Source organism: Passer montanus, unplaced genomic scaffold, assembly GCF_014805655.1.
Source record: "Passer montanus isolate IOZ18808 unplaced genomic scaffold, ASM1480565v1 scaffold228, whole genome shotgun sequence".
Taxonomy (NCBI): domain Eukaryota; kingdom Metazoa; phylum Chordata; class Aves; order Passeriformes; family Passeridae; genus Passer; species Passer montanus.
The window spans coordinates 200,299-225,345 of NW_024366904.1; the positions used below are offsets into that span (position 1 = coordinate 200,299).

Below are 25,047 nucleotides of genomic sequence, written 5' to 3' on the forward strand. Positions count from 1 at the left end.
GATGCCAGCCAGCTTGGCTGAAGGTATCGCGAGATAAGTTGCAATTTGTAGAATCGGAAGTCACCTATTTAGGACATGTGATTGGAAGAACCAAGTTATTGGGGTTTGTTAGGCTTTTATTATTATTATTATTATTATTATTATTATTATTATTATTACTATCAGTGGGTTTGCTTCACTGCAGACCTGAGTGGAGGTTTTTTTGGCAGCAAATTCCCGGGATGCCAGCCAGCTTGGCTGAGGGTGGAAGAGAGGTAAGTTGCAGCTTCTGTGGAATGTGGGGCAGGTCTCTGGGCTCAGAATATTAAATATAGATCAGAAATTTATGTATTTCTTCTTCCTTTTGAGAGGTAACAATCTTAGGCGCCTTGGAAACCTAGTTTGCCTGTCTAGCCCACAAGAAAAATGGTTCTTATTGGGTGTCTGGTGTGTTTAGACATTTGTGAGTCACCTTTTGGCCTATTCTTGCCTATGTGCCAGACTCAAAAGTGATTTGGACAATTGTTTCTACTCTATCAATGAAAATTCAGTTTTTGCCAACTATAGATAGCAGCTTCATGAAGTTTTCCAGGTTTTAGGGTATTTTTGGTCCCCGGGAAAAGAAAAGAAACCAAAACAAGTTCAATCTCTCCACATTGTTAATGAGCTTTTTCCTCCCTTATTTTATTTTGGGAAGCGGTGAAGCAAAGTTAGGGTTTCTTTTGGAATTAAAAGTGAAATACAAGCAACATTTTGGCAAAATGAATGAGAAAAATAATTTTGTACCTGTTTGTGACACAGGCACCTACATGCAGAGCTTGGGCTCAGGACAAAATGTCTTTCCTGTGCATCTTAATTTTCCTTTAAATTGTGTCCAAACTGGTGGAAGGAGGTACAGTATTAAAAATGGGTAGGGGGAAGCAGCATTTTGTCTTTCTCCTGCTCACAGAGAAGAGGACACAGGACAGAACTGACTGGGAGGTGGCTCAGGGGATGAGCAGCTCAACACTACCAAAATTGCTTTAGTTGAGACAGGCCTGCACATTTTGTGTCTGAGCCTAAGGATGTCTTCATTCTTCCTCAGGATCCCCCCACAAAAGGGACATGACATGGCATTTAGCACAAGTCCTGCACCCAGAGCAGGTCCTGGCCAGCTTGGGTTGCTGCCTCTGGGTTGGTGTCTGGTTCTCCTCTCAATCTTTGCTGCAAGAACTCAGAATCTGCCCTCTGAGAAGAAAGACAAGTGATGCTCAGGCATCACAGTTTGATTTTAGAGCCCAGCTTCTGGAAATTGTTCCTTTTGTGATGGCTCCTGGTCAGGCTTGGGCTGCACAAATTGGATGTGCCAATTGGAACAGCCAGAGCTGCTGATGATGGCAGGAGTGGAAAGCAAAGCTGACCCTGCCCAGGATGGGGCACTGTGGTTGCTTGATTGAAATGAGGCTTCTTTTTGGCAAAAGCAGTAGTAAGTAGTAGAAACATCAGCAATGATGTTTAGAGTAATAATGGTAAACCAGCCAGTTGTTTATGTTGGCTGAGGATGAATGAAAACCCTGAGCAAGGATATTTTTGAAACGTAGCTAAGTGGTTTTTATCTTTGCCCCTCATTATTTCCTGACTTCTCAGCTGCTTACACCCACAGTATTTTAGTGCAGAAATCAACAGTTGGGTGCTGTCGCAGGAAAGGTCATAAAACCTCCCAATCCTGTGTGATCTTGTAAAGGGAATATGTTTTCACTTTAGAAGGGAAATGAAGATGTACTTCCAAAGCTTAGAGAAGAGACAAAGAGTAACTAAAATGAGCTGTATGCCAGGGGGAAAATTAAGCAGAAATATAATCAAACTTCTTGATTTCTGTAGGTGTACTTTAAGTTTGTCCTGGACATTTTTGCTTATTTAACACACAGTGCTTTGAAATTAAAGACCTCCCCATGCAAAAAATTGCAGCAGAACTCTGAAACTTCCCAAAGCAGGACTAAAACAGATGTAGGTTGCCAGATTCCCTCATCTTCTGTGTAGGTTTTGGGGTGGGGTGTCAAAGTTCTCTTCATTTAGCAGCGAGGTGATTCGTTCTCCTAAGATTCCCCTGACCTGGACAATGGAAAGGGTGAATGGTCCTCCTCTCACTGGAGGGGAGTGATGAGTTTTACCAATGCATTTCAGTAGGTCAAGAGGGGCTGTTGTACTCATGAAGTGATTTATAGGGCACAGACTCTAAAAACCTGTCCAGGAGCTCCTCAACAGAGCCTGTTCTCACAGAGTGAATGCATCCCATCCAGGGGTCACTGACAGGGAGTGAGGAAATGCTGAAAGCAATCAGTCATCCTATTGATCTTTTCTACAAGATACCTTCCAAAAATGTATTTCTGACTATTCCAAAATGTATTATACTGTTTTTCAAAGGGCCAAAAAAAACCCCATACAAAAAAACAACAACAAACAAAAAACAAAAACAAACAAACAATGAAAAACCCCAAAACCCCCCCCAAAAAACAAAACAAAACAAAAAAACAAAACAAAGCTATTCCAAAATGTATTGTACTCTTTTTCAAAGGGCCAAAAAAAAACCCCATACAAAAAACCCCCAACAAACAAAAAACAAAAACAAACAACAACAAAAAGAACCCAAAAAAACTCCAAAAAAACCAAAAAACCCCCCCAAAAAAAACTATTCCAAAATGTATTATACTGTTTTTCAAAGGGCCAAAAAAAACCCCATACAAAAAAACAACAACAAACAAAAAACAAAAACAAACAAACAATGAAAAACCCCAAAACCCCCCCCAAAAAACAAAACAAAACAAAAAAACAAAACAAAAACCAAACCAACAAAACAAAAAATCCCAACAAAACAAAACAAAACAAACAAAAAACCCAAACCAAACCAAACAAAAAAACCCCAAAAAACCAAACCAACCAAACAAAAAACCCTAAAAAACCAAACAACAAACAAACAAAATCAACCAAAAAAAAAAACCAGCAAAAAAGCCACACAAAAAAACTTCAAAACAACAACAACAAAAAATAAATGAAACCAGCAAAACCACCAAACCAAACTAAAAAAAAAAAAAGAAAAAAAAGAGAAAAAGACACAAAAAAACCCACCAAAAAAAGCCCCCAAAAACCCCAACAAAACAAAACAACCCCAAAAAACCAAAAAATAACCATGCCATTATGTTTTGTCCTCATCCCTTCACTAGATTGATCACTGTTTCCTGGTGGCTTAGGCATGGGTGGGGAAGAAATCTATTTCAGTGGGAGCAAATTGAGGCACTTCACTCATTTTATCTAGGAATGTCATTTGTGGATTTATTCCTGCTGTTGGCAGCAGCAGTCAGATTGAAATGGAGTGACTGGTGTGGCTGGTGGCTCTGCCAAATTCCTTCCTTCCCCTGTCCATCCTTATGGAGGAGTTGACCAGACACAGCTCAGTGCTTCTTCTTTGTCTCTGCCAAGGGTTGTGTATTTTTGTCTGAGGGGGAATCCTCTCCCTGGAAATGCACAAGGTGCTGGCTCTTTGGTGCCCAAAACCCAAGCAGAGCAGCAGGCAGCGGTGGTGCAGCCTGTCAGGCAGACCCAGCCCCTCAAAAATGGATTTGTGATGCTTCTTGGTTCATTTATTTTTCTGAACTCACGTTATTCTCCCCCCAAAAATTGTGTTTCCACACTGGGAGTGTGAATCAGGCGCTATGGTGGTGATGGAAACCCTCCTTCAGCATTCACAATAGTGCAGAATTCAGTGAAAGGAGTCAAGGTCTGAACCCCCTGACAAAGGAAAGAGAAATCTGTAATGTGGTGGCTGATATGCACAGAGATGATATTCCTTGTGACAAGGCAGCCACGGGCCTCAAAACCAGCACAGTGAAATCTCAAACTGCAATAATTCCCTTACTGACTTTTATGGACCTTCTAGTTTTATATAAGCTGCCTTTTTAATGCAGCCAATCCACAGGAAAAAAAAAAAAAAAATTTTCATTAGGAAATTTGGGCATTTTTCATGTAGTGTAAAGGGAATATGTTTTCACTTTAGAAGGGAAATGAAGATGTACTTCCAAAGCTTAGAGAAGAGACAAAGAGTAACTAAAATGAGCTGTATGCCAGGGGGAAAATTAAGCAGAAATATAATCAAACTTCTTGATTTCTGTAGGTGTACTTTAAGTTTGTCCTGGACATTTTTGCTTATTTAACACACAGTGCTTTGAAATTAAAGACCTCCCCATGCAAAAAATTGCAGCAGAACTCTGAAACTTCCCAAAGCAGGACTAAAACAGATGTAGGTTGCCAGATTCCCTCATCTTCTGTGTAGGTTTTGGGGTGGGGTGTCAAAGTTCTCTTCATTTAGCAGCGAGGTGATTCGTTCTCCTAAGATTCCCCTGACCTGGACAATGGAAAGGGTGAATGGTCCTCCTCTCACTGGAGGGGAGTGATGAGTTTTACCAATGCATTTCAGTAGGTCAAGAGGGGCTGTTGTACTCATGAAGTGATTTATAGGGCACAGACTCTAAAAACCTGTCCAGGAGCTCCTCAACAGAGCCTGTTCTCACAGAGTGAATGCATCCCATCCAGGGGTCACTGACAGGGAGTGAGGAAATGCTGAAAGCAATCAGTCATCCTATTGATCTTTTCTACAAGATACCTTCCAAAAATGTATTTCTGACTATTCCAAAATGTATTATACTGTTTTTCAAAGGGCCAAAAAAAACCCCATACAAAAAAACAACAACAAACAAAAAACAAAAACAAACAAACAATGAAAAACCCCAAAACCCCCCCCAAAAAACAAAACAAAACAAAAAAACAAAACAAAAACCAAACCAACAAAACAAAAAATCCCAACAAAACAAAACAAAACAAACAAAAAACCCAAACCAAACCAAACAAAAAAACCCCAAAAAACCAAACCAACCAAACAAAAAACCCTAAAAAACCAAACAACAAACAAACAAAATCAACCAAAAAAAAAACCAGCAAAAAAGCCACACAAAAAAACTTCAAAACAACAACAACAAAAAATAAATGAAACCAGCAAAACCACCAAACCAAACTAAAAAAAAAAAAAAAGAAAAAAAAGAGAAAAAGACACAAAAAAAAACCCACCAAAAAAAGCCCCCAAAAACCCCAACAAAACAAAACAACCCCAAAAAACCAAAAAATAACCATGCCATTATGTTTTGTCCTCATCCCTTCACTAGATTGATCACTGTTTCCTGGTGGCTTAGGCATGGGTGGGGAAGAAATCTATTTCAGTGGGAGCAAATTGAGGCACTTCACTCATTTTATCTAGGAATGTCATTTGTGGATTTATTCCTGCTGTTAGCAGCAGCAGTCAGATTGAAATGGAGTGACTGGTGTGGCTGGTGGCTCTGCCAAATTCCTTCCTTCCCCTGTCCATCCTTATGGAGGAGTTGACCAGACACAGCTCAGTGCTTCTTCTTTGTCTCTGCCAAGGGTTGTGTATTTTTGTCTGAGGGGGAATCCTCTCCCTGGAAATGCACAAGGTGCTGGCTCTTTGGTGCCCAAAACCCAAGCAGAGCAGCAGGCAGCGGTGGTGCAGCCTGTCAGGCAGACCCAGCCCCTCAAAAATGGATTTGTGATGCTTCTTGGTTCATTTATTTTTCTGAACTCACATTATTCTCCCCCCAAAAATTGTGTTTCCACACTGGGAATGTGAATCAGGCGCTATGGTGGTGATGGAAACCCTCCTTCAGCATTCCCAATAGTGCAGAATTCAGTGAAAGGAGTCAAGGTCTGAACGCCCTGACAAAGGAAAGAGAAATCTGTAATGTGGTGGCTGATATGCACAGAGATGATATTCCTTGTGACAAGGCAGCCACGGGCCTCAAAACCAGCACAGTGAAATCTCAAACTGCAATAATTCCCTTACTGACTTTTATGGACCTTCTAGTTTTATATAAGCTGCCTTTTTAATGCAGCCAATCCACAGGAAAAAAAAAAAAAATCTGCATTAGGAATATGTGGCATTATTCATGTAGCTGCTTTTGCTGTGTTTCAGCATAAAGATTAGTCAAGCTTTATGTAAGTATTATGTATCATCTTCATTTCAATTTCCACATTGCATCTGTGTTGCTTCCACTTGGCTCAGTGCAGAAGCAGGGCACGAAATGCAGCAGTACAAATATATTTATGTGCAATAGTAAAATGTTAGGGAGCAACCAGCTACAAAATAAAAATGGTATAAGAGTATTATGTGACCATATAAGTCAGGCTTATATTGCTTGTAAGTTACTTACATGTTTTAAACCAACCAGGATTTGGTATCTGTTGGTTCTTTTTTTTTTTTTTTTTCTTTTGCAAACAAACAGAAAGCACTTAATTAACAATACAAAGCTCATAAGCAAAACAGCATGACTAGGAGAAAAAACAAAGTCAGGATAATTACAGCAATATTGGGCAGAAATTAGCTTCAGTTTTTCCCTGCTGTGTTGCTGGCTATAGAGCCTATATGAGCGAGGTAAAATAAATTTAAAAAGCCTCTAAAATGTACACCTATGCATGAAGTATTTAAGATGAGCTAACATTATAAATTAAAACCTCACAAAGCCTTACACTGAAATATGAATTCATTTCCTGTGCAAGGACTTTGAGTCACGACGTTTTTATCTGTTGGGATTATTTTTACTTATTTTTCCTCTCCACTGCTCAGTGAAGCAAGTCATTAGCATTAAATTACTGTAATGAGCAGACACCAGATTTGCTGCAGGTAGTTTATAAAAGGATCACACCTCAAGGCAGAAGGAAAATAACTGGTTCCTCAGCATAGTCACCTACCAGGAAAACTTTCATAAATAAAAGTTTGGAGGAACTGCAGCTGTCCATAGAGCACATAATGGGAGCAGATAATTAAGGCGTGTCTGTCTTCCTTCCTTTCTTGACCCAAAAAGGGCAGGTTAAAGGGAAAAGGTGATAGAGACATTTTTGTACCTAGTTATCTCTGGCTGTGAAAATAATCCCCCTAAAGACCAACTCACACAGGGAGAATTGGAAGCAGCCATGTACATTTCCAGTAGAAGTATGTCTGAGTTAAAAAAGGTATTAAATTTTTTTAAAGTAATAAACACCCCAGCACAGATTTAAAACCATAAACTCTCCAAGATGCTTTTTTTTTTTTTAATCTATTTATTCCTAATGGAGTGAAATCCAGAGACCAAACCAGAATGCTCTTTCTCCTTTAAAGAGAAATTAGGAAGCTCTTTTATGTTCCCTGCAGCAAGGATTTGCTACAATGCACAAATCTTTCTTATAGTACTGGCAGCAGGAGTGCAAACAACAGCAACCCACTCCCCATAAAAAAAAAAAAAATTAAATGACTTGTCACTGAACAGACAAGTTCAAACATTCACATCTGTAACTGCTCATCCCTAAATTTATTACAATCAAGGGCAAAAAATACTCGAGGAAAGTTCCCAGGAGAAAGTAACTGGACAGTGAGATGCTGGAGCTTCCACTGTTTCAGACAATGGGTTTGGTGACTTTTCTTTGGGCATCATGGTCCTGTAAAATAGTCCTGAAATGCCCAGTTGTCATCTATCTCTGTCCTTCCTGCTGGCAGCATTTCCTAGCACTGACAGGAGCCAGTCAAAGTTTACATTTTCCAGGAAAACAGAAGTGGTAAGATTTATTGCATCTGTCTTTATTTATAGAGCTATCAAGAATTTAATATCTGTCATGTCTTTGCTTCCCATATATTTGAGCTTGTAGATCAGGACATTTACAATGTCTTGAAATAAGTTTTGCCAACGGCAAATCTACTTTGCTTTTGTTGTAAAATGTGGAATGTGATTTTTGTTGCTTTTTTTTTTTCTTGAATGCATACATTGGTCTGCCTAACTGGGAATACAGTCATCCTAAACAGAGTGAGAACTTTGCAAATACACAGATAGAAAGACACAGAGCTTTTCCCATAGTTACACAAAATCTTTTTTTTCTTGACACATCCTGAAATCTTTCAACTGACACAATCATCTCCAGATGTATAAATTAAAAGTGACTAGTAGAAAAACAGAACAGCGGTGGGCCAGACTAATGTTAAAAAATTCTACTATTGTGTAATTGGACCTGCTAGACATTTCATAGATTTTTATAGTGCCATTTAGCCAGCTCTGCTGTTTGTTTTCCCTGCCAGAGAATTACTGATCCTTTTTTAGGAGCTGAGTGTGTGTAATCCAGAAACATGAAACCACATCTATGCACCACTGTATTAATGCTGCTGGAGCTTTGTGTATCAGAATCTTGGGATGGTTTGGGCTGGAAGGGAACTTAAATCCCATCCAGTGTCCAACTTTCCATGGCAGGGACACCTTCCCCTGTCCCAGGCTGCTCCCAGCCCCATCAAACCTAGAACAGACCATGATCAAATGCATCTCTCCCCAGTTCAGACAGAAGGCTGTTCTGGGAGACTCTTTTTGCAGAAATCCAGGTAAATTACATCTTCCCTTGTCCACTGGTGTGGCCAGCCCATCAGGGAAGGCCACTGGGCTGGTCAGGACTGAAAATTGAGTTGTGGTGTGACAGCAACAACCTGTGGTGATCTCCTCACACTGAGGAACCAGCCCTAGGTGGTCACTGCCTGTGCTGTGATTTACCCTTTCTAGAAAACAAAACTAAACAAAAAGAAAGTTTTATCATACACCATCCTTACAATGCAAAAAGGAATCTTTCCCCTTTCAGAAACACGCAGAATAATGCAAAATTTATTTGCTAAGAAAGAAGCCTTGGCTCATTGAGACATCCACATTTAAAATATTTCCTGCAATTTGAGTTAAAATAGACTAAATAAACTAAATAAACTAAATAAGAGCAGACTCATTTAGAAAGAGTTGGTACAATATTGGTACAACAATATTACAGAGATCAAATAATTTTGATTCCAGCTCTCAAATACACTCTTTGAGACCAAAGAAACATCTCTGTGGGCTGTCACCATGGCCTTTCTAAAGGCACCCAGTAAAGACAACATCACTGTGTCAGTAACAGAATGTTTGATATAAGGAGGAGACACAAAAACTGGAGCATTAATATTTTCTTCTGCCACAAAGTAACTGTCAAATGTACATTTTGGTTGGCAAAACATTAACCTAGGAAAGTTTCAAGTCACCCAAAATCTTTAATGACACTGAAAACAAGCATTTATATTCAAGCCGGAGAAATTTTCTTTTTTAGTTACATGTAGTTAAGCCAAGTTTCAAAACATTTCACTGAAAAATGTTAAAATGGATATGTCAAGTAAAAATAGCATCAGAAAACAAAAATTGCTCAAATGCAGTATTTGGGGATGGACAATAAATGGGAGGAGGGGGAGGAGCAATAAATGGTCCTCTGATTTTAAAAGAAGTTATTCATTCCAGAGAAATATTATTTGAAAAAAAAAAAAAAAGAAAGAGGAAATATCAGCCTTTCTGTGCTTAAAGCCCAAGGCAAAATGCTCCCATTGGTGGCAGAAAACAGAAAACACAGTAATTTCCATCACTTCAGCTTGTGTACAGCCTGCTTCCACCAGGACTCACTGCTGAGCCATCAGCATGAAAATGACAAAATGCACTGATAAGTTCTGATGTGCAGTGAGCTATTTTTGGCTCAAAGGACAATGCATTCAGGGGAGATAATTCCTTCCTCAGTGGTGTGACTCCAGTAATGTTTAAAATCCCCTCTCCAAGGGAAATGAACTGAACCAGACGGGGCTCTCCAGCAGAAGCAGATGGTAGCCTGAGGATCTGATCAGGAAAAACACTGTGCACACACTTTGCTGTTACGTTTGTGAGTCATCTAATTGAAGTTAGACCTGCAGAGATTCCAGGATTTGGCCTTTGGCAGTGGTGAGGCAGCCCAGAGTCGTGGAGGTGTTTCACAGCAGCGCTCTGCTGGCAGCTCATTTTGGGTTAGAACAGATAAATTCAGGGAGTCTCAGCCTCTCCAGGGGTTCTGGTCCTTGGCTGCGGCTTGCTCCAGTGATTTCCTCCTCCAATTTCAACTCTGCTTGTTGAAGTGGCTGCAGCAAATCTTTCTGTGTGTGGGGTGGAGGAGCCCCAGGTGTGCTCACAGTGTTTTGTCAAGTTGAATGCAGTACATCAAAAATCTCAGTTTGCAATCCAGTTCCTTCTCAGAACTCTGTCAGGTTTCAAGGGCTTTAGCCTGAGCTGCTCTTCTTGGGAGGCTCCTACAGGAGCCTGAAGGATCCTCTGAAGGATGAGGATTTCTTTTTCTGATTCTTATCCTAAATTTTTTGGGGACAACAATTATCCATCTGTTCTTAACCCAACCTTGTCCCCCGCCTTAAGTAGCACTTTTACTTCACTGATGGTCTTCTTCAGTTTTCCCTTCTGGCTTTCCTCAAGATGCATTTAGAGAGTGACTTTGTTGAGATAAATGTTAACCCCCATCTCTCTGAGGTGCTGGAGTCTCAAAGGGTTTCTTGGCTTGTCTCAGTCATGAGCCAAGGTTGGGTTTTGCATCAGGCGCTGTGCTTAAAATTCTTGAAATATAATTTTTGCTGCCATTGCTGAAGTAATTTTTGTCTTGCTACTCCAGCTCCAGTTGCCTGTGGATCGGGAACAGGGAACACTGATAACTTTAAGTTTTCACTTCACAAATAGCCAGGCAGGCCATGCTTTTACATCAAACATGACCCTTTTTATACCTCCTTTTTTCTTCCTTCCCCTGCTCTCCTAAATGGAAATTACCACTCTGAGAGTCTGGATTTGTTGCAGAAATAATTGGGCACATAGACACATTTTAACAGGACGGGTTTCAGGGTGCCACAGTGCAGATCTGACAGCTTCATCTGGCCTTACATCTCGTTCTTGGCCAGCAGGGCAGTCCATACCATACTGCCACAGTAATTAATCAGCTCGGGGCTTTGTTAGGATCCCTGTGTGGGCATGAGCTGCACAAAAGGATCTGCTGACTTAGCTTTTTAGCCCTAAAGAAACTTGACAGTGCCCATTCCACTCCCAAAACAAATGGCTGAAACGTAGAAACAGAGGCAGATTTGGAAGCAGGTGTGCACTGCTTCAGGAGAAAAATAATGTGACTGAAATCTGTACAACCACTGAAATTGCTTAATCTCTGCTTTTGACTTATACTTCAGAGCTCTTCAGAAATCCTTCTGGCTTTTTGAGGTTAGACTGTAGAATTGTGATGGCTTTATTTATTATTTAATACTACTCTTGCCTGTCACAGCCCCATCTAATATTTGAATTGCTTGGGTTTGGCTCTCTGTTCGTGTGCCACAGGGCATCAGGAGCAGGGAGCCATCAGCTCCACGCCACTTTAATCTGCTCAAACTCTCAGTTTTGATGGCACAGTGAAAAATGCTGCCTTGATTCAGGTGCCCTGCACTGTGTGTAGTGACAGTCACAGGGTGGGGACAGCAGCACATGCCTTGACAGGCGTGCTCCCTCCCCTGCATTCCTGATGTTCTTTCCTCCTGGCTCTGAACTGGGAATTATTTCTTGCACTACCTGAGTGGCACGGGTGCCAAAATTTTGAAGTCTGCCCTGGGAAAGTGGTGAGCACCTGCAATTCCTGTTGAGGTCAAGGAGAAGTGTACAAATGCCCGGTGTTTCTCTTACAGGTCACCTTTCAAACAAGTCCTTTTCACAAAACCTCTGTTTTTTGCAGCCTTTAAAAACTTTAAAAGCACAATCTCTGCTATCAGGTGCTTTCAGCTCCTCTCGATTTTTGGTGGTTTCACATTGCAAGAACTCCTGGAAATGGAAAACAAGGGGAATAGCTGCAATCAGTCTTTTCAGAAGCAACCAGATACAACCTGGAAATGTTGTGCACAAACCCTCAGGGCTGTTTTTAAGTAAATTGATAGAAACCTCCAAGGAAAGCAGTGTGAGACTTCTGCTCGCTTTTTATCATTCTCTTTAAAGCCACAGTAAAATAAAAAGATGTCAAAATGTAAATGTATGTCCCCTTATTTTGCACAAGCTCTGCTGAAGAAAACTCTGCTTGCAGCCCATTGCTGTTCTCCCCCTCACACTGATGGGGTGGAGGGGTGAGGAAATGTCTGTGTTGGGGCTCAGCTGCTTCTTGGGGTAGACTGACCACAGCTGGTTACTGTCTTTCCTGGTTAAGGAGATGAAAAAAACCAGTTTTGAGCCTCCTTCTTTAATTGGCATCTTCCCTTGCAACTTCTTGCTCACAGTAATGTGTAGCTGGTTTAAATTGCTTTGCACTTCTGTGGCATTTCAGAAGTACTCAAGCAAGTTAAAAGCCTACATCCTGAAAAAAAAATAAAAATTTATGAACGTATTTTTTGTTGTCCATGAGACAGAATTTCTACTGGCAATGTGTAACACACTTAAAGAAATAAGAGGACTGAAGTGTTTAGGGATGCATGAGCCTCATCTGGTTCTACTGGCCCCAAAAACCCATAAAAGGATGCTGCAGAACAGGTTTGACCAAACCCTACGGCTCACACTGGCAAAAAGTACAGGGCTGGGTAGTTTTCCTGTTCAAATATTGACTCGTGCGATGAAGTTTGGTTTAATTTATTTTGTTTTTTTTAATCCAAAGACCTCAATGTACTGCTGTAGGAACTTCTTTCACCTCTGCTATCTCAAATCCTGCTTATAGAAATGTGGGTGTGTGGGCTTGATAGCTGTTTAACCCTAACCTTTGCTTCAGCAGCTGAGTTTCAGGCACTGTGTTTCTCAAGATTAATACCCTTTTAATAAAAATAACCTTGTGTGCATTGAACTCTGCTTAAATGTGGGGGTATCTGAAAACAAGTTGAAAATGACTTTGTGAATGTTATGAGCGGAATGTTAAAAAAAAAAAAAAAAAACCAAAAAAAATCCCAAAAAAAGAAGGAAAAAAACCCCAAAAAAAGCGAATTTCGGGCGGGAAAATCCCCCAAATCGGGATCGCGGCGGGCGGGGCGCTTGTTTTTTTAATCCGAAGACCTCAATGTACTGCTGTAGGAACTTCTTTCACCTCTGCTATCTCAAATCCTGCTTATAGAAATGTGGGTGTGTGGGCTTGATAGCTGTTTAACCCTAACCTTTGCTTCAGCAGCTGAGTTTCAGGCACTGTGTTTCTCAAGATTAATACCCTTTTAATAAAAATAACCTTGTGTGCATTGAACTCTGCTTAAATGTGGGGGTATCTGAAAACAAGTTGAAAATGGCTTTCTGAATGTTATGAGCGGAATGTAAAAAAAAAAAACCAGAAAAAATTCCTAAAATAGCATGGAAAATGTTAAAATATTTTCTGCACGTTTACACATTAAGAAGGGAGTTTTTCAAAGAAGCCAGTGGGCAAATGTTAGGGGAAGCACTACATAAAACACTTTTCAAGGCAGCCTTTACCACAGCTGAATAAATTATATGGTGGGTTCAGATAAAGGTGGACACCAGCAGGAAGCAAGGGGGAGAAATTCAGGTAAGGTAAAAAGCAGTTCTTTAATGAAAGTTTTCAGGTACACAAAGTGTAGGTATGCAAGTGAGTGATACAGGATTTATACAATTTTAATAAGCTTGATTAATTAGTGTATTTAGCAAGCACATGCAATAAGAGACTTGTTGCCCTGGGGTCTGCCCCTTGGAGATGGTCCAGATGGTTGGCTCTATGTTTTGTGGTGAAAAACAAGATTTCCTGGTTAGAAGTTCTCTTCTTGAGAGTGAGCCTAAGCAGAATTCCAAGAGCCTGTCATAAAGGATTGGCTTTTTATTCTGAAATGTGAGAGAGGGCAGGAAGAGTGTTGGGGATGAAGAGAGACGGGGAAGACAGATTCAGTGATCAGAATCCAAACACTTATATTCTGTTTCAGGGAGACTAGTAATGTGTAATACAATGACTGGGTTAAGGAACACATAAACAAACTTATGCATTTTAAACATCTCTTCCTTGCAGAGGCCTGGTGTAATTTTCTTTTTCTGGTAAACCTGTCTGATTGAATCTTCTTGCAGTCCTCAAAGTTTCATTTTCTTTTGCCAAGGCATGATGTTATGAAATCTCTTATGTTAACCACGTCCAAAGCCCATCATCTGTCTTGTGTCTCCCACCATTTTCCCCTTCCTTTTCAACCAAAATCACCCCTTTAATGGCCTTATTAATTAACCTATGCACATATTGAAAGGTATCGTGATTAATACAATTGTCACATACACACCTATTCTGAAAAGAATCTTTCAGCTAAAAACTCCTGCCACTGAAAGGCTCAGGCTTAATCTTTATAAATTGAAAGCATTTCTGATGGCAACCACATTACTGTATTTGGAAAGACTGCCAGAAGTGTAATTGTACCAAAAGTTTTGATTCTTTTACACGGGGTGACGGGGGGAAACATTTAAAAAGTTTTAGGCTGGTTTCTTCCCATGTATTTAGAATTAACATAAAAACCCAGTTTCACAGACCACAGAAATTCTAATTCTTGGGGTTTCAGGAGGGCAGGGCATCAAATTTGATGCCACTTGATTTGCTTTCAAAGCTTTTGGTGCAAATATTAGTGTAAGGTTCTGGAGGAGCTATAGAAAAGCACTAGGAACTGTAGAGCTGTACATTAAATGTATATAGTAACAGCAACAACAACAATAATGATAATAATAATGATAATAATAATAATAATAATAATAATATAATCATAATGCATAGAGCTGTAAATGAAAAATCTACAGATCCATGAGAGGCATACGGGGGGGGACACCGAAAGCCGCGTCCGGCACGTCCAGCCCTCGAAGGGGTGGGTTTGTGCTTTGAGCTGAGGGCAAAACCTCCTCCCTGTGCTGACCCCTGACGTGGCTGTGTTGTGCCTGCAGTGGCTGAGGAACCCGGGCCCCCAGCACGAGAAGAGGACTCTCTTTGGGGACATGGTGTGCTTCTTGTTCATCACCCCGCTGGCGACCGTCTCCGGCTGGCTGTGCCTGCGAGGAGCCGTGGACCACCTGCACTTTAGCAGTAGGCTGGAAGCTGTTGGCCTCATTGCACTCACTGTGGCACTCTTCACTATTTACCTCTTTTGGACCCTGGTAAGTGTCAGGGATTTTATTTAAATCACGGGGGGAAAGGGAAAGAGTGAGCGGGGAAATTGATCGCACGCGGCGCTGTGGGTCATTGCACAGGGCTTTTCTTCTGTTTGCCTCCTGTGCTGGTGAGTACAAACTGTACCTGCAAGAATCCTCTAGTTTCCACACCATTCAAGCTCCCTGGGACACCAGGAGTTTTGTGTATTTTCCAGAAAGACAGCTTGCTTTGGGGTAAGGGTTCTCAAATCCCAAGGCTTCCAAAATTGAATGACAGAACTAAGATTGTGAGTGTGTGGTTTGAACAGAAGAATGTAATATCACATGGTGGGAATTAGAGTTTAAGGTTTAGAATATAGTAATATATATAAAACCAGATAGAGATTTTAGGGTGGAGAGTAGTCCTTCTTCTTAATTTTCCTCATGAGTTTAGGTAGTATTGTGTAATCAGATAAAAAAATCCACATTGCGGGCCACAAGTAGTTATTAAGTTAAAAGTAAAAACAATTTGAATGTAATTTCTTAATTAGACAGTTTATCCTTAAAAAAACCTTGTAAGGAGAGAGAGACAGCTCAATTTTTAGTTTGCTAGGGGGAAGTACTATAGAACTCACAGTTTGTGAGTGCTATATAGATAAAAAGTAATAAATATATGATTCCAAAAAAAAATACCGTCTCACACATTTAATCCCAACCTTAGCAAAAAAACCCCAAAGAATCCACACTACAGGAGGGAGTTTCACCAAATGTGATGTGCAAAGGATGAAGGCACAGCACACACACAAAAAAACTATCTAGGTAAACAACTTGGCTGCCACAGAGGATTCAGGTTTCATTGTAATCCAACATCTTGCCAATTTTACAATTCAAAAGTATGGTAAACACACACGTGCCCAGGTCTGTAAAGACAGAGGTGCTTTTCCAGGGCAGGTTAAATTGCATCCTGCACCCCAGCACGAGTCATGCCAGTCCATCCTGAGAGCCACTTGCTCTGTGTCAAGTTGCTGAGCTGAGATAATTTACTGGCCCCAGTGCACTGACAGGGAGCTGGCCCAGCAGAAATGAGAGGAACACAGGGGGCAGCTGCCAAAAAGGGTGTTTATCAGGCCGTTGTGTAAGCTGCACAGGGAAAAGCCCAGGTTAATACTGTGCTTGACACTTGTCAGCTCTTTTTGTGGAGTGGGAAGAGTGGGGTGGGTGCTCAGACGGTGCCAGGCTGTGCTGCTGGGGCAGGAAAAGCCCAACCTGCCCATGGCATGGCCAGCACACAGCTCTGCCCCTCACTGGCTATGGCCATACCCTAGCCTAGATATAAGAGCCTGAATGAGGGATGCAGGATTCCAGGCAGCTCTTCAAAATGCAGTTTATTGCATCCAAGGTGTTACAGCAGTCCAGGGTCGTGGGCGACAGAGCCTGTGCCTACAGCTGCAGGCAGGCCTGGAGACCCTTTAATTTTGAGTCTCCAAATACTGCATAAAATACTGTACAATGCAAATCTTAATACTGTATTAAGATGCTTTTCTTTGCTGAGCACCTTAATACAGTAGAACCAATCTATACCTTTACTTTTACCTACAGCCTATCATAACTACTACAATTACCATATTCATGTCTCTATTCTCCAATCACTAAATGTTAGTACATTACAGTTTAAGCTAGGAGTTTTTCAGTTTTCTTTCTAGCCCAGATGTAAGAGCCTAAATAAGAGATGCAGGACTCCAGGTGGCTCTTCCAAAATGCAGTTTATTGCATCCAAGCTGTTACAGCAGTCCAGGGTCGTGGGCGACAGAGCCTGTGCCTACAGCTGCAGGCAGGCCTGGAGACCCTTTAATTTTGAGTCTCCAAATACTGCATAAAATACTGTACAATGCAAATCTTAATACTGTATTAAGATGCTTTTCTTTGCTGAGCACCTTAATACAGTAGAACCAATCTATACCTTTACTTTTACCTACAGCCTATCATAACTACTACAATTACCATATTCATGTCTCTATTCTCCTATCACTAAAAGTTAGTACATTACAGATTAAGCTAGGAGTTTTTCAGTTTTCATGCAGTGGAAAATTCTGAGACCTTTTTTCTACTTGCAACATCTGCTGACTTGTTTGCCTGTGCTATCTTTCTGCTTGGTAAAAACATCTTCTTGTTTGAGGTGGGTTTATTCTTTGTTCTAAGTCATAAAAACCCCCTTCTAACTAACATACCCTTTGCCTCCTTGGCTATCCAGTAAGACTGGCTCAGCAATTCTGTTCTTCTATATCAAAACTTGCTTCCATCTCTATTCCTTCTTCAGCTTCTACGTTCAAAATCTTTCTGCTAAGCATACATATCTGTGAGACTTTCTTGTCAAACTTCCATCCTTCCCAAGACCCCTTCCAGCACATTTGTGCCCGTGTGAGCTGCTGAGGAGGTGGCACTTTTAAAAAGCTGCATTGGTGGAGCAAGAAACCCCCCTGTGCTGAGCCCTGAGGAAAAGGGGGTGTGGGTGGAGCACAAAAACCCCACACTTCCTCACGAGTATCTCCAGGAAAGCTGTGAAAGGGAAATCTCATTTGCACATTTGGGAGCCCTGCCTCACCCCCGGAGGAGTGCAGGCAGGAGGGAAAGCTCAGAGTTTTGCCTCAGCCTCGTGCAGTTCATCTTTTTTGTTGTTTTCTGCTTTTCTGTGAGGCAGCAGCACTCTCCTGAGACGGGCTGTGTACTCCAGCAGTGAGGCTACATTTGTTTTTCCTGCAGTGCTGGGTGTAGATGTGCCTGGCAGGTATGCAAGCAAATATTGTTCAAATTTCCTTTGTGTTTGGCTCTCTTAGAAACCAAAATGCTGGACAATTTACCTGGCACACTTAATTCACCATCACCAAACCGTCAGAAGTGGTAAAAGGCATTTTTCAGGTGGATTTAATTAGCTATGGCACAATCTTGCTTATTAAGACTGCTGCAGCATCCCAACATTGGTCCTTATCCCTGGGTGTTGCATTTGCAGAGTAAGAGGCAAAAATCCCTTATATTCACTTTATAATTTTTACTCCTCCTAAAGCACACAGGGAAATGTGCTGTTGGCTCTTGGAGAACATGCTAGTGATATAAATGTATACCTTGGTTGATTTAATAGATATTCAGTATCTCTGATGCTCTCTCAGTTGTGGACAGCTGTAATTCCATTTTAAATTGTTATTTGGGGCAGAAGGAGATGGATGGGCTAAGGCAGCACTGTGCTCACTTGAGAAGGGCAAGGCAGGAAGGTTTTTAGGGGAGTGAATCACCAAATTATTGAGGCTGGGAGGCAAAATAATTTTCCTTTCAGTGATGTAGGAAAACCCCAGCCTGGATTTGCCTGGGGGAGGGCTCCAGGCTCCCCTTGTCATGCAGGAAGGAATGGTCCCACACACAGAGAAGTGTTAATTCCACAGAATTCTTCACGTGCCTTGTCACCTTGGGAGTGGGAGAATCCTGTGGCACAGCCATGGCTGTGCAGGGAATAGGTTCAGTGCTGCGGGGCAAATGACACACGAGATGATACACCATTCCTTTAGGTCCTGGGGAAATGAAGAGAGCTAAAACTTTGTTTTACTTCCAGTAAATCAGCCTTCCTTCTCCGGAGGCAAGGGCTGGCATACAGATTATTTACACACAGTTATCCCAGTGAGCAGGGAGCAGCAGGGATGATATTTTTAGCACCCCAGAAGCTGTTTTATCCCTCCCTCTAAAGCAGACAAATTCTCCAAAAAACACTGTTGCTTTTTACTCTGTATTTTTAACACACACTCCCGCCAAAAAAGGCACCTGGTCCTCCCAAGAAGAAAGCTCCAGACTCAAAAATGGGATTGTTACTTAAACTAAGGATTCAGGGCCACACTTTGCTCTCTCTTGTATAACACACATACCCAGTTTAACAATGCAGATATTGCTCAAAGGACCTCATGTTGTGCTGCTGGAAAACCCAACCTGAACTCCAGCTCACTCTCCTGAAGCTGCCACTGCATTTTGCAGGGCATCCACCTTTGCAGGTGTCGGGGAGTTCTCACCCTCCTCACTACTGCAAGTGATTCCTGCTGCTCCTGCAGTGTCTTTTGAGAAGGGATTTCTCATATTCCTTCATACACCCTGCTCCACAGGAACAGAAGATGCAGGATGCCTTCCTTCAGGGGGAGGAGAGGAGGCTGAAAGTTGGGGGAATCAATCTGAAGAGCTGTCTTTGTTAAAAATTGATTAATGAACCAAAGATTTGTAGGTTTCTCTCAGACAGCTGCAAAAAGATCTAATTTAAAAAAATAAAAAAGGACTTTTTAGCCATTTTAGGATATTATTGAAAGGTACATTTCTTTAGTTCTTTAGTTATTTTTGCAGTATGGTGCATGGGTCAACTCATGCCCACAGCTCAAGAAGAAAACCATCATCATTTGGCAGATTTCTCTAAGAATTTACAGTTTTTTATTAGTTTTTATTTTTATTTCTTTTTTTTGTTTGTTTTTTTGAACTGCATATACACATCCTCTTAGACAGCTGCAACTCTCACAATGCTTGTCTGCCACTAAAACAAGTTGTGAAGTATTTCTTAAAAACCTGAGGCCGGGCTATCTTGCATCTCCACAACAATCACACATTTCTCTTCCACACAAAGGTTGGAATTACCTGGTAACAACAACAATACTTTCCAGACACAATATAAATTGAGACACACACGCTGTCAGCTCATTGACTCTGTGCAAGCCCAACTTTGGTGCATTCAGCAGTAAAATATTACAAGGTAGAACACACCTGTGTTATCTGCCTGCAGTTGCACTCTGTCAATTTAGCAGCCTGAAGCAAGAGAGGATATCCCAAATTCTCACTTCATGTGTGCCAACAGCTCTTGAGAAAGGCAGAAGCAGGAGGTCTGATTTTTCAGGCTGTGGAAAAAGGGGAATGGGAGGTGAAGTAGTCACAGGCTGTTTTTCTCCTCTGCTGTGGCACCTCGGGGCATGGTGGGTTGTCACCATGATATTTTACGAAATATCCTTTTGCTAGGATTTTTCTCCTATTCTAGCTGAGAAGCCTCGGAAAAGAAATGTAAACAAATAACTATTTGATGGCTTCTGCTTTCCTCCTCTGCTGCGGCACCTCGGGGCATGGTGGGTTGTCACCTTGATATTTTATGAAATATCCTTTTGCTAGGATTTTTCTCCAATTCTAGCTGAGACACCTCAGAAAAGAAATGTAAACAATTAATATCTGATGGCTGTGGAATGTGGCCTGGACTTTGTTTACCAACAGGTGCATCTTTGGTCCATGTGAGTTGTTTCTACTTAATAACAAATCAGAGATGCATCGGACTCTGAGAGTCAGGAGCTTTTGTTATCATTCCTCTCCTGTCCTTTCCAGCCTTCTGATGGATCCTTTCTATTACTTTTAGTATAGTTTTAGTATAGAATTTTAATATAATGTCATAACATAATGAATCAGCCTTCTGAAACCTGGAGTCAAGATTCTCCTCTCTTCCCTCGTCCTGGGACCCTCGAACACAACCATGGTGGGTCTCTCTTTTCACCAGTTCTCCCCCATTTTGTGGCACTGGGAGGCATCTGGAGCCCCAGCTGAGCCCTTGCAGGGTGGCAGTGACTGAAGGCAGCTCTGTCCCTTCTGTCCCCAGGTGTCCTTCAGGTACCACTGCCGGCTGTACCACGAGTGGCGTCGGAACAATCAGCGGGTGATGCTCCTCATCCCAAAATCTGCCAACGTCCCCTGCACCCAGCAGTCCCTGCTGGGCCTGCAGCCCCTCAAAAGGAGCTCCAAGGAGACAATCGTGTGATTTGGGGGTGCAGCTGCACACTAAAGGTGGTTTTGGTTTTGTTTTTTTCCTCCTCAGACCCGTCGGGGTCGGGCAGCGTCCAGCACCCAGGAATGTGCAATTTGGATTTACGGACTGACTGCAGAGGGATAAATCACAGTCAGAGTTCAAGTGGTGGATGCTGCAGTCATCTGTGGCACATCTGTGGCATCTGCTAAGCTGCCAAACGTGTTTAGTGAGCAGGGACCCTATGGATTCTGCAAATATGTTAATTGTTGCGTCATCGAGTGATGCAAACTTTTTTATTGTTTAAAGTATTAAACTATGGTAATTAACAATGCAAAACAGGTTTTAAAAGTGCTTTGTTTTTATGGTTTCTTGTTCCTACAGTGCTGTTTCTTTAGGCAGCTGGACAGTAACCAATATTTATTTCTGCTTCCTAAAGCACAGCAATGGCATTTCCTCATTTGATTTTATCTGCAGGTCCATTATACCAATGTTTTGATTATTAAAATCTGTGTATAATGAGCTCTAAAAATTGGCACATTATTTAAATGCTACAAAGTGATTAGAAAATTGTATTACCCGTTTCCTATTTGGCAGGGAAGATCTGACAGGAAGATTCTTCAGTTATGACTCTAGCATGCGCAAGAGAAAAATTACACAAATTGCAATAATCTTCCTGTCAAAAGTATTATAGTACATAGCACTCAGGAAAAAAAAAAAAAAAGATATTGTACTTTTCCATAAAGAAGCACCACATTCTTCAGTAAAGTGCACATTCTGCTGGTGTGAATTCAAACTTAGCCAACATATCCTGCATTTATACCAGGCTGAATTCAACTCTGCAGCTTACTTTTGTATAGGGAAAGATCTGCATACATAATGAATGAGATCATCAGATAAGTTTTAGGAAGCAGGGACTCATCTTGCATGAAGAGCAGCATTATTTTAAAGCAGCAGAAACTCCAGCTTGACAGGTAGGATTTGGCAAAGTGTGTGCAAACCCTGACCTCTTATGGTAGCACTGAGACAAAAAAAAAAAAAATTAAAATATTTAAGACACAGTCTTCTATGGTGACCGAATTGAATTTGGAGTGTAAAATCAGACCTTATTCCTGGGTGACTTTATCTGCTTCCCCTTGGTTTTGTGCCTAATTCATTCAGCAATTCTTCACTCCCAGAAGGAGTGTGTGCAAACCCTGACCTCTTATAGTAGCACTGAGACCAAAAAAAACCCACTAAAATATTTAATACACAGTCTTCTATGGTGACCAGATTGAATAATCAGACCTTATTCCTGGGTGACTTTATCTGCTTCCCCTTGGTTTTGTGCCTAATTCATTCAGCAATTCTTCACTCCCAGAAGAGACACACTTATTTTAAATAAATACACAAAATCTCATTACTGAATGCTGTTGGAATTAGAAATCGATACAGAGCCCCTCAGAACAGATGAATTTCTTAGAATTGTGCATGGATGGCAGTACCATCATGTGCTTTGTTTTCCAAAATCTGCAGGAAATCAAAAGGAAGATGTAGCAGCAAGGCTAATAATTTGTTATTCATAAAGTTCAAGGTATTATGGGTATTTACCACCAGACAAGAAGTTATTTGATGTTTTGTGTGTGCTCTGTGGGGGTGAAAAATCTTAGTACACAAAGCCAGACCTGTTAAATTTCTTTATTCTGTCTGTGGACCAGTCTAGCTGTGAGCACGTTGTTTAACAATGTTCTTTGTGACTGTCAGTCATGGGGATAGGAGAATCATGGGGATATAAAGCAATAACAGCCTCATTCCAACAGAAAGGCACTTACACAACGAGCCAAGGCGGGCAGGAATGTCATGAACCTGCAGATCTGTACTCATCAGCCTGACAAGGCTGGGGTTGCTCATATTTGCCTGTGAATAACTGCTTCTCTTCCTGGGAAAACTAAACAAGTATCTGAAGATATCACAATCTCTGCAACAGCCTGTAATGCTTTATTTTATTTCATTTTTATACCTCTTCCCAATGGTAAATAATTATTTGTAATGAAGACTGAACATGCACTTAAGCAGAATTCCAGATTTTAAAAGAAATATCTGCTGGCCAGGGGCAAAGAAATAAAGCAAATCTAGCTGGGTCAGGATGCTGTCAGTGTTTTAATGCCTACAACACAACTTTAGGTAAGGTTGATTCAGAACTTTATTACTGTGCTCAAATTCTTTGAGAATTGTTATTCTTAGTGAGTGCTATTGTTGGCTTTGCCTCATGAAACCAAAAATCAGCGTGATAGAGAATTAAGAGGCAAAACATTCAGGGAAACATTTATTCAAGTGAAGCTGCAAGGTCTGTGCACAGAGATCAGCACCATGGCTTGGCCCAGCTCATCTGTGCTATTTCAATTTTTTTTAAATTTGTTGGGGTTTTTTTTTGTTTTTGTTTTTTTTTTGTTTTTTTTTTGTTTGTTTGTTTGTTTGTTTTGTTTTGTTTTGTTTTTTTGGGGTTTTTTTGGGTTTGTTTTTTTTTTTTGTGAAGACATCTTTACTGAAGAAGGCGTATTGAAGCAGACAGATTAAAAGCCTTTTTTTTAAATTTGTTTCTTGGGTTGTTTTTTTTTTTTGTGTGTGAAGACATCTTTACTGAAGAAGGCGTATTGAAGCAGACAGATTAAAAGCATGGTCCAGTTTAGCACACACATCACTAACCCAGTTCCTGTGCTTGATGCAGCAGCACAGCAGACCTGTCTGGTGAAGTCACAGCAGTGTCCCATGGTTTTTCTTGAGGAAAAAAAAAGAGTGGCAGAAAAAATCCAGTCAGACACTTACCATTGCATTAAAACCATGGGAAAAAAAAAAAACAAACACCATACTTGTATTCTTCCTTGTTTTTCCTAAAACGCAAGAACTGGGAGGTGAGAGATATTACTTCTTAATCCCACTGCTGCTCTGAAGATTTACAGACAGAAGGATCTCCCAGATGGGAGCTAATTTTTCTTCCACGAATTGATGCCACACCAACCCCAAAATTCCACAAAAAACTGGGTTATTACAGCAGATTATTAAAAACAGGTTATTACAGAATATTTTCTACAACAGCAGCAACACCCATTTCTGTCTGAATAAAAGTGAAAAGCCAAAATTAACCACAGCAGAAGCCACAGCCAGCAAAGCTCCTGGCAGTACAATGACACCTTTGTTATGCTCTCCTTAGAAAAAAAACAAAATTAAAGAACATAATTAATGACAGAATGAGTGACCATTTTTTTATGTTTTTAAAATGCCACTCAACTTCTCTCTCAGCAACTCTATGCTTTCTTCTCATGCAGCTGACCTTGTAATTTACAGTCCTTCTCCAGATAAGAAGTTACATGTAAGGAACAGCATTCAACAGTATTTGAGCCAGTATTTTAGGTTGCAAATGATAAAAGCAGCCTGTTCTGATTCAGTGTGATGAGTGTAATGCAAAATGAGGAAGTTTTACTTTTTTATATATATAGTCTTTCCCCTGCAGGACTTGCCTATCACATTACATGAAGATTTAGAAATACCCCAGTTTTCTGTTCAGCTGGAAGGAAGTCACAACAGAAGCAGTTATTGAAGATACTTCAGTTTTTGGTGTTGTTTGGGGTTTTTTTTTCCGTTACTCAGCTGAACAGCTCTGCCTGACTGAGACCTCAAAATGTCATTTACATTTCATTTATTTAAACCAGCTTTGCACCAGTACAAAGTCACACAGGGCAAAGTGACAGCTCTGCATAAAGGGACCCAGAGCCAATAAATGCAACTGGCCTTTGATGCAATGGGAACCATCAGAAAGAGGTTTGAGAACAGATTCTGGGACAGACTTGTGCACTAAGAGAGCTAAAGAAGCTCTCCTTTTGAAACAAACAGAAAAACCCAACCTGTTAAGAATTAAATATCTTTACTTGTTACTTTTTGTGAGATGGCGCCTCATTTAACACAGAACTGGTTAATTAAAGAAGCATTTTCCTTGCAAGCAGAACCGAGCCCTGCCTCTTTACTGCCAATTATTGGGTATTCAAAAGTATCTTTAAAACTACAATGCCAACTCATAGAATCCCACAATTTTTAAGGTTGGAAAGGATGATGCAGTGAGTGCAACCACTGACCCAGCACCACCACGCTGACCACAAACCATGTCCCCAGCTGCCACATCCACAGGTTTTGCTGAACACTCACCGGGATAATAATTCCACCACTTCCCTAGGCAGCCCATTCCACCCCTTCAGTGAAGGAACTTTTCCTAATATCCAGTTTAAACCTTGCCTGGAGCTGCAGGGGTTGTTGTGACCCAAGGGCAGGACC

At 41.0% G+C, this 25,047-nt stretch overlaps 1 protein-coding gene across 9 annotated transcripts in view; it reads left to right on the forward strand.

Moving 5' to 3' along the window:
- The window catches only part of MARCHF3 (membrane associated ring-CH-type finger 3), a 64,832-nt gene extending 43,048 nt beyond the window's left edge, over positions 1 to 21,784 (forward strand). For all 9 annotated transcript variants that reach the window (XM_039710245.1, XM_039710243.1, XM_039710248.1 and 6 more), the window contains 2 exons: positions 14,763 to 14,972; positions 20,599 to 21,784. In XM_039710245.1, the coding sequence (XP_039566179.1) occupies positions 14,763 to 14,972; positions 20,599 to 20,757 (369 nt within the window). In that variant the 3' untranslated portion in view covers positions 20,758 to 21,784. The remainder of the gene's footprint in view (positions 1 to 14,762; positions 14,973 to 20,598) is intronic.
- Positions 21,785 to 25,047: the final 3,263 nt, after the last annotated feature.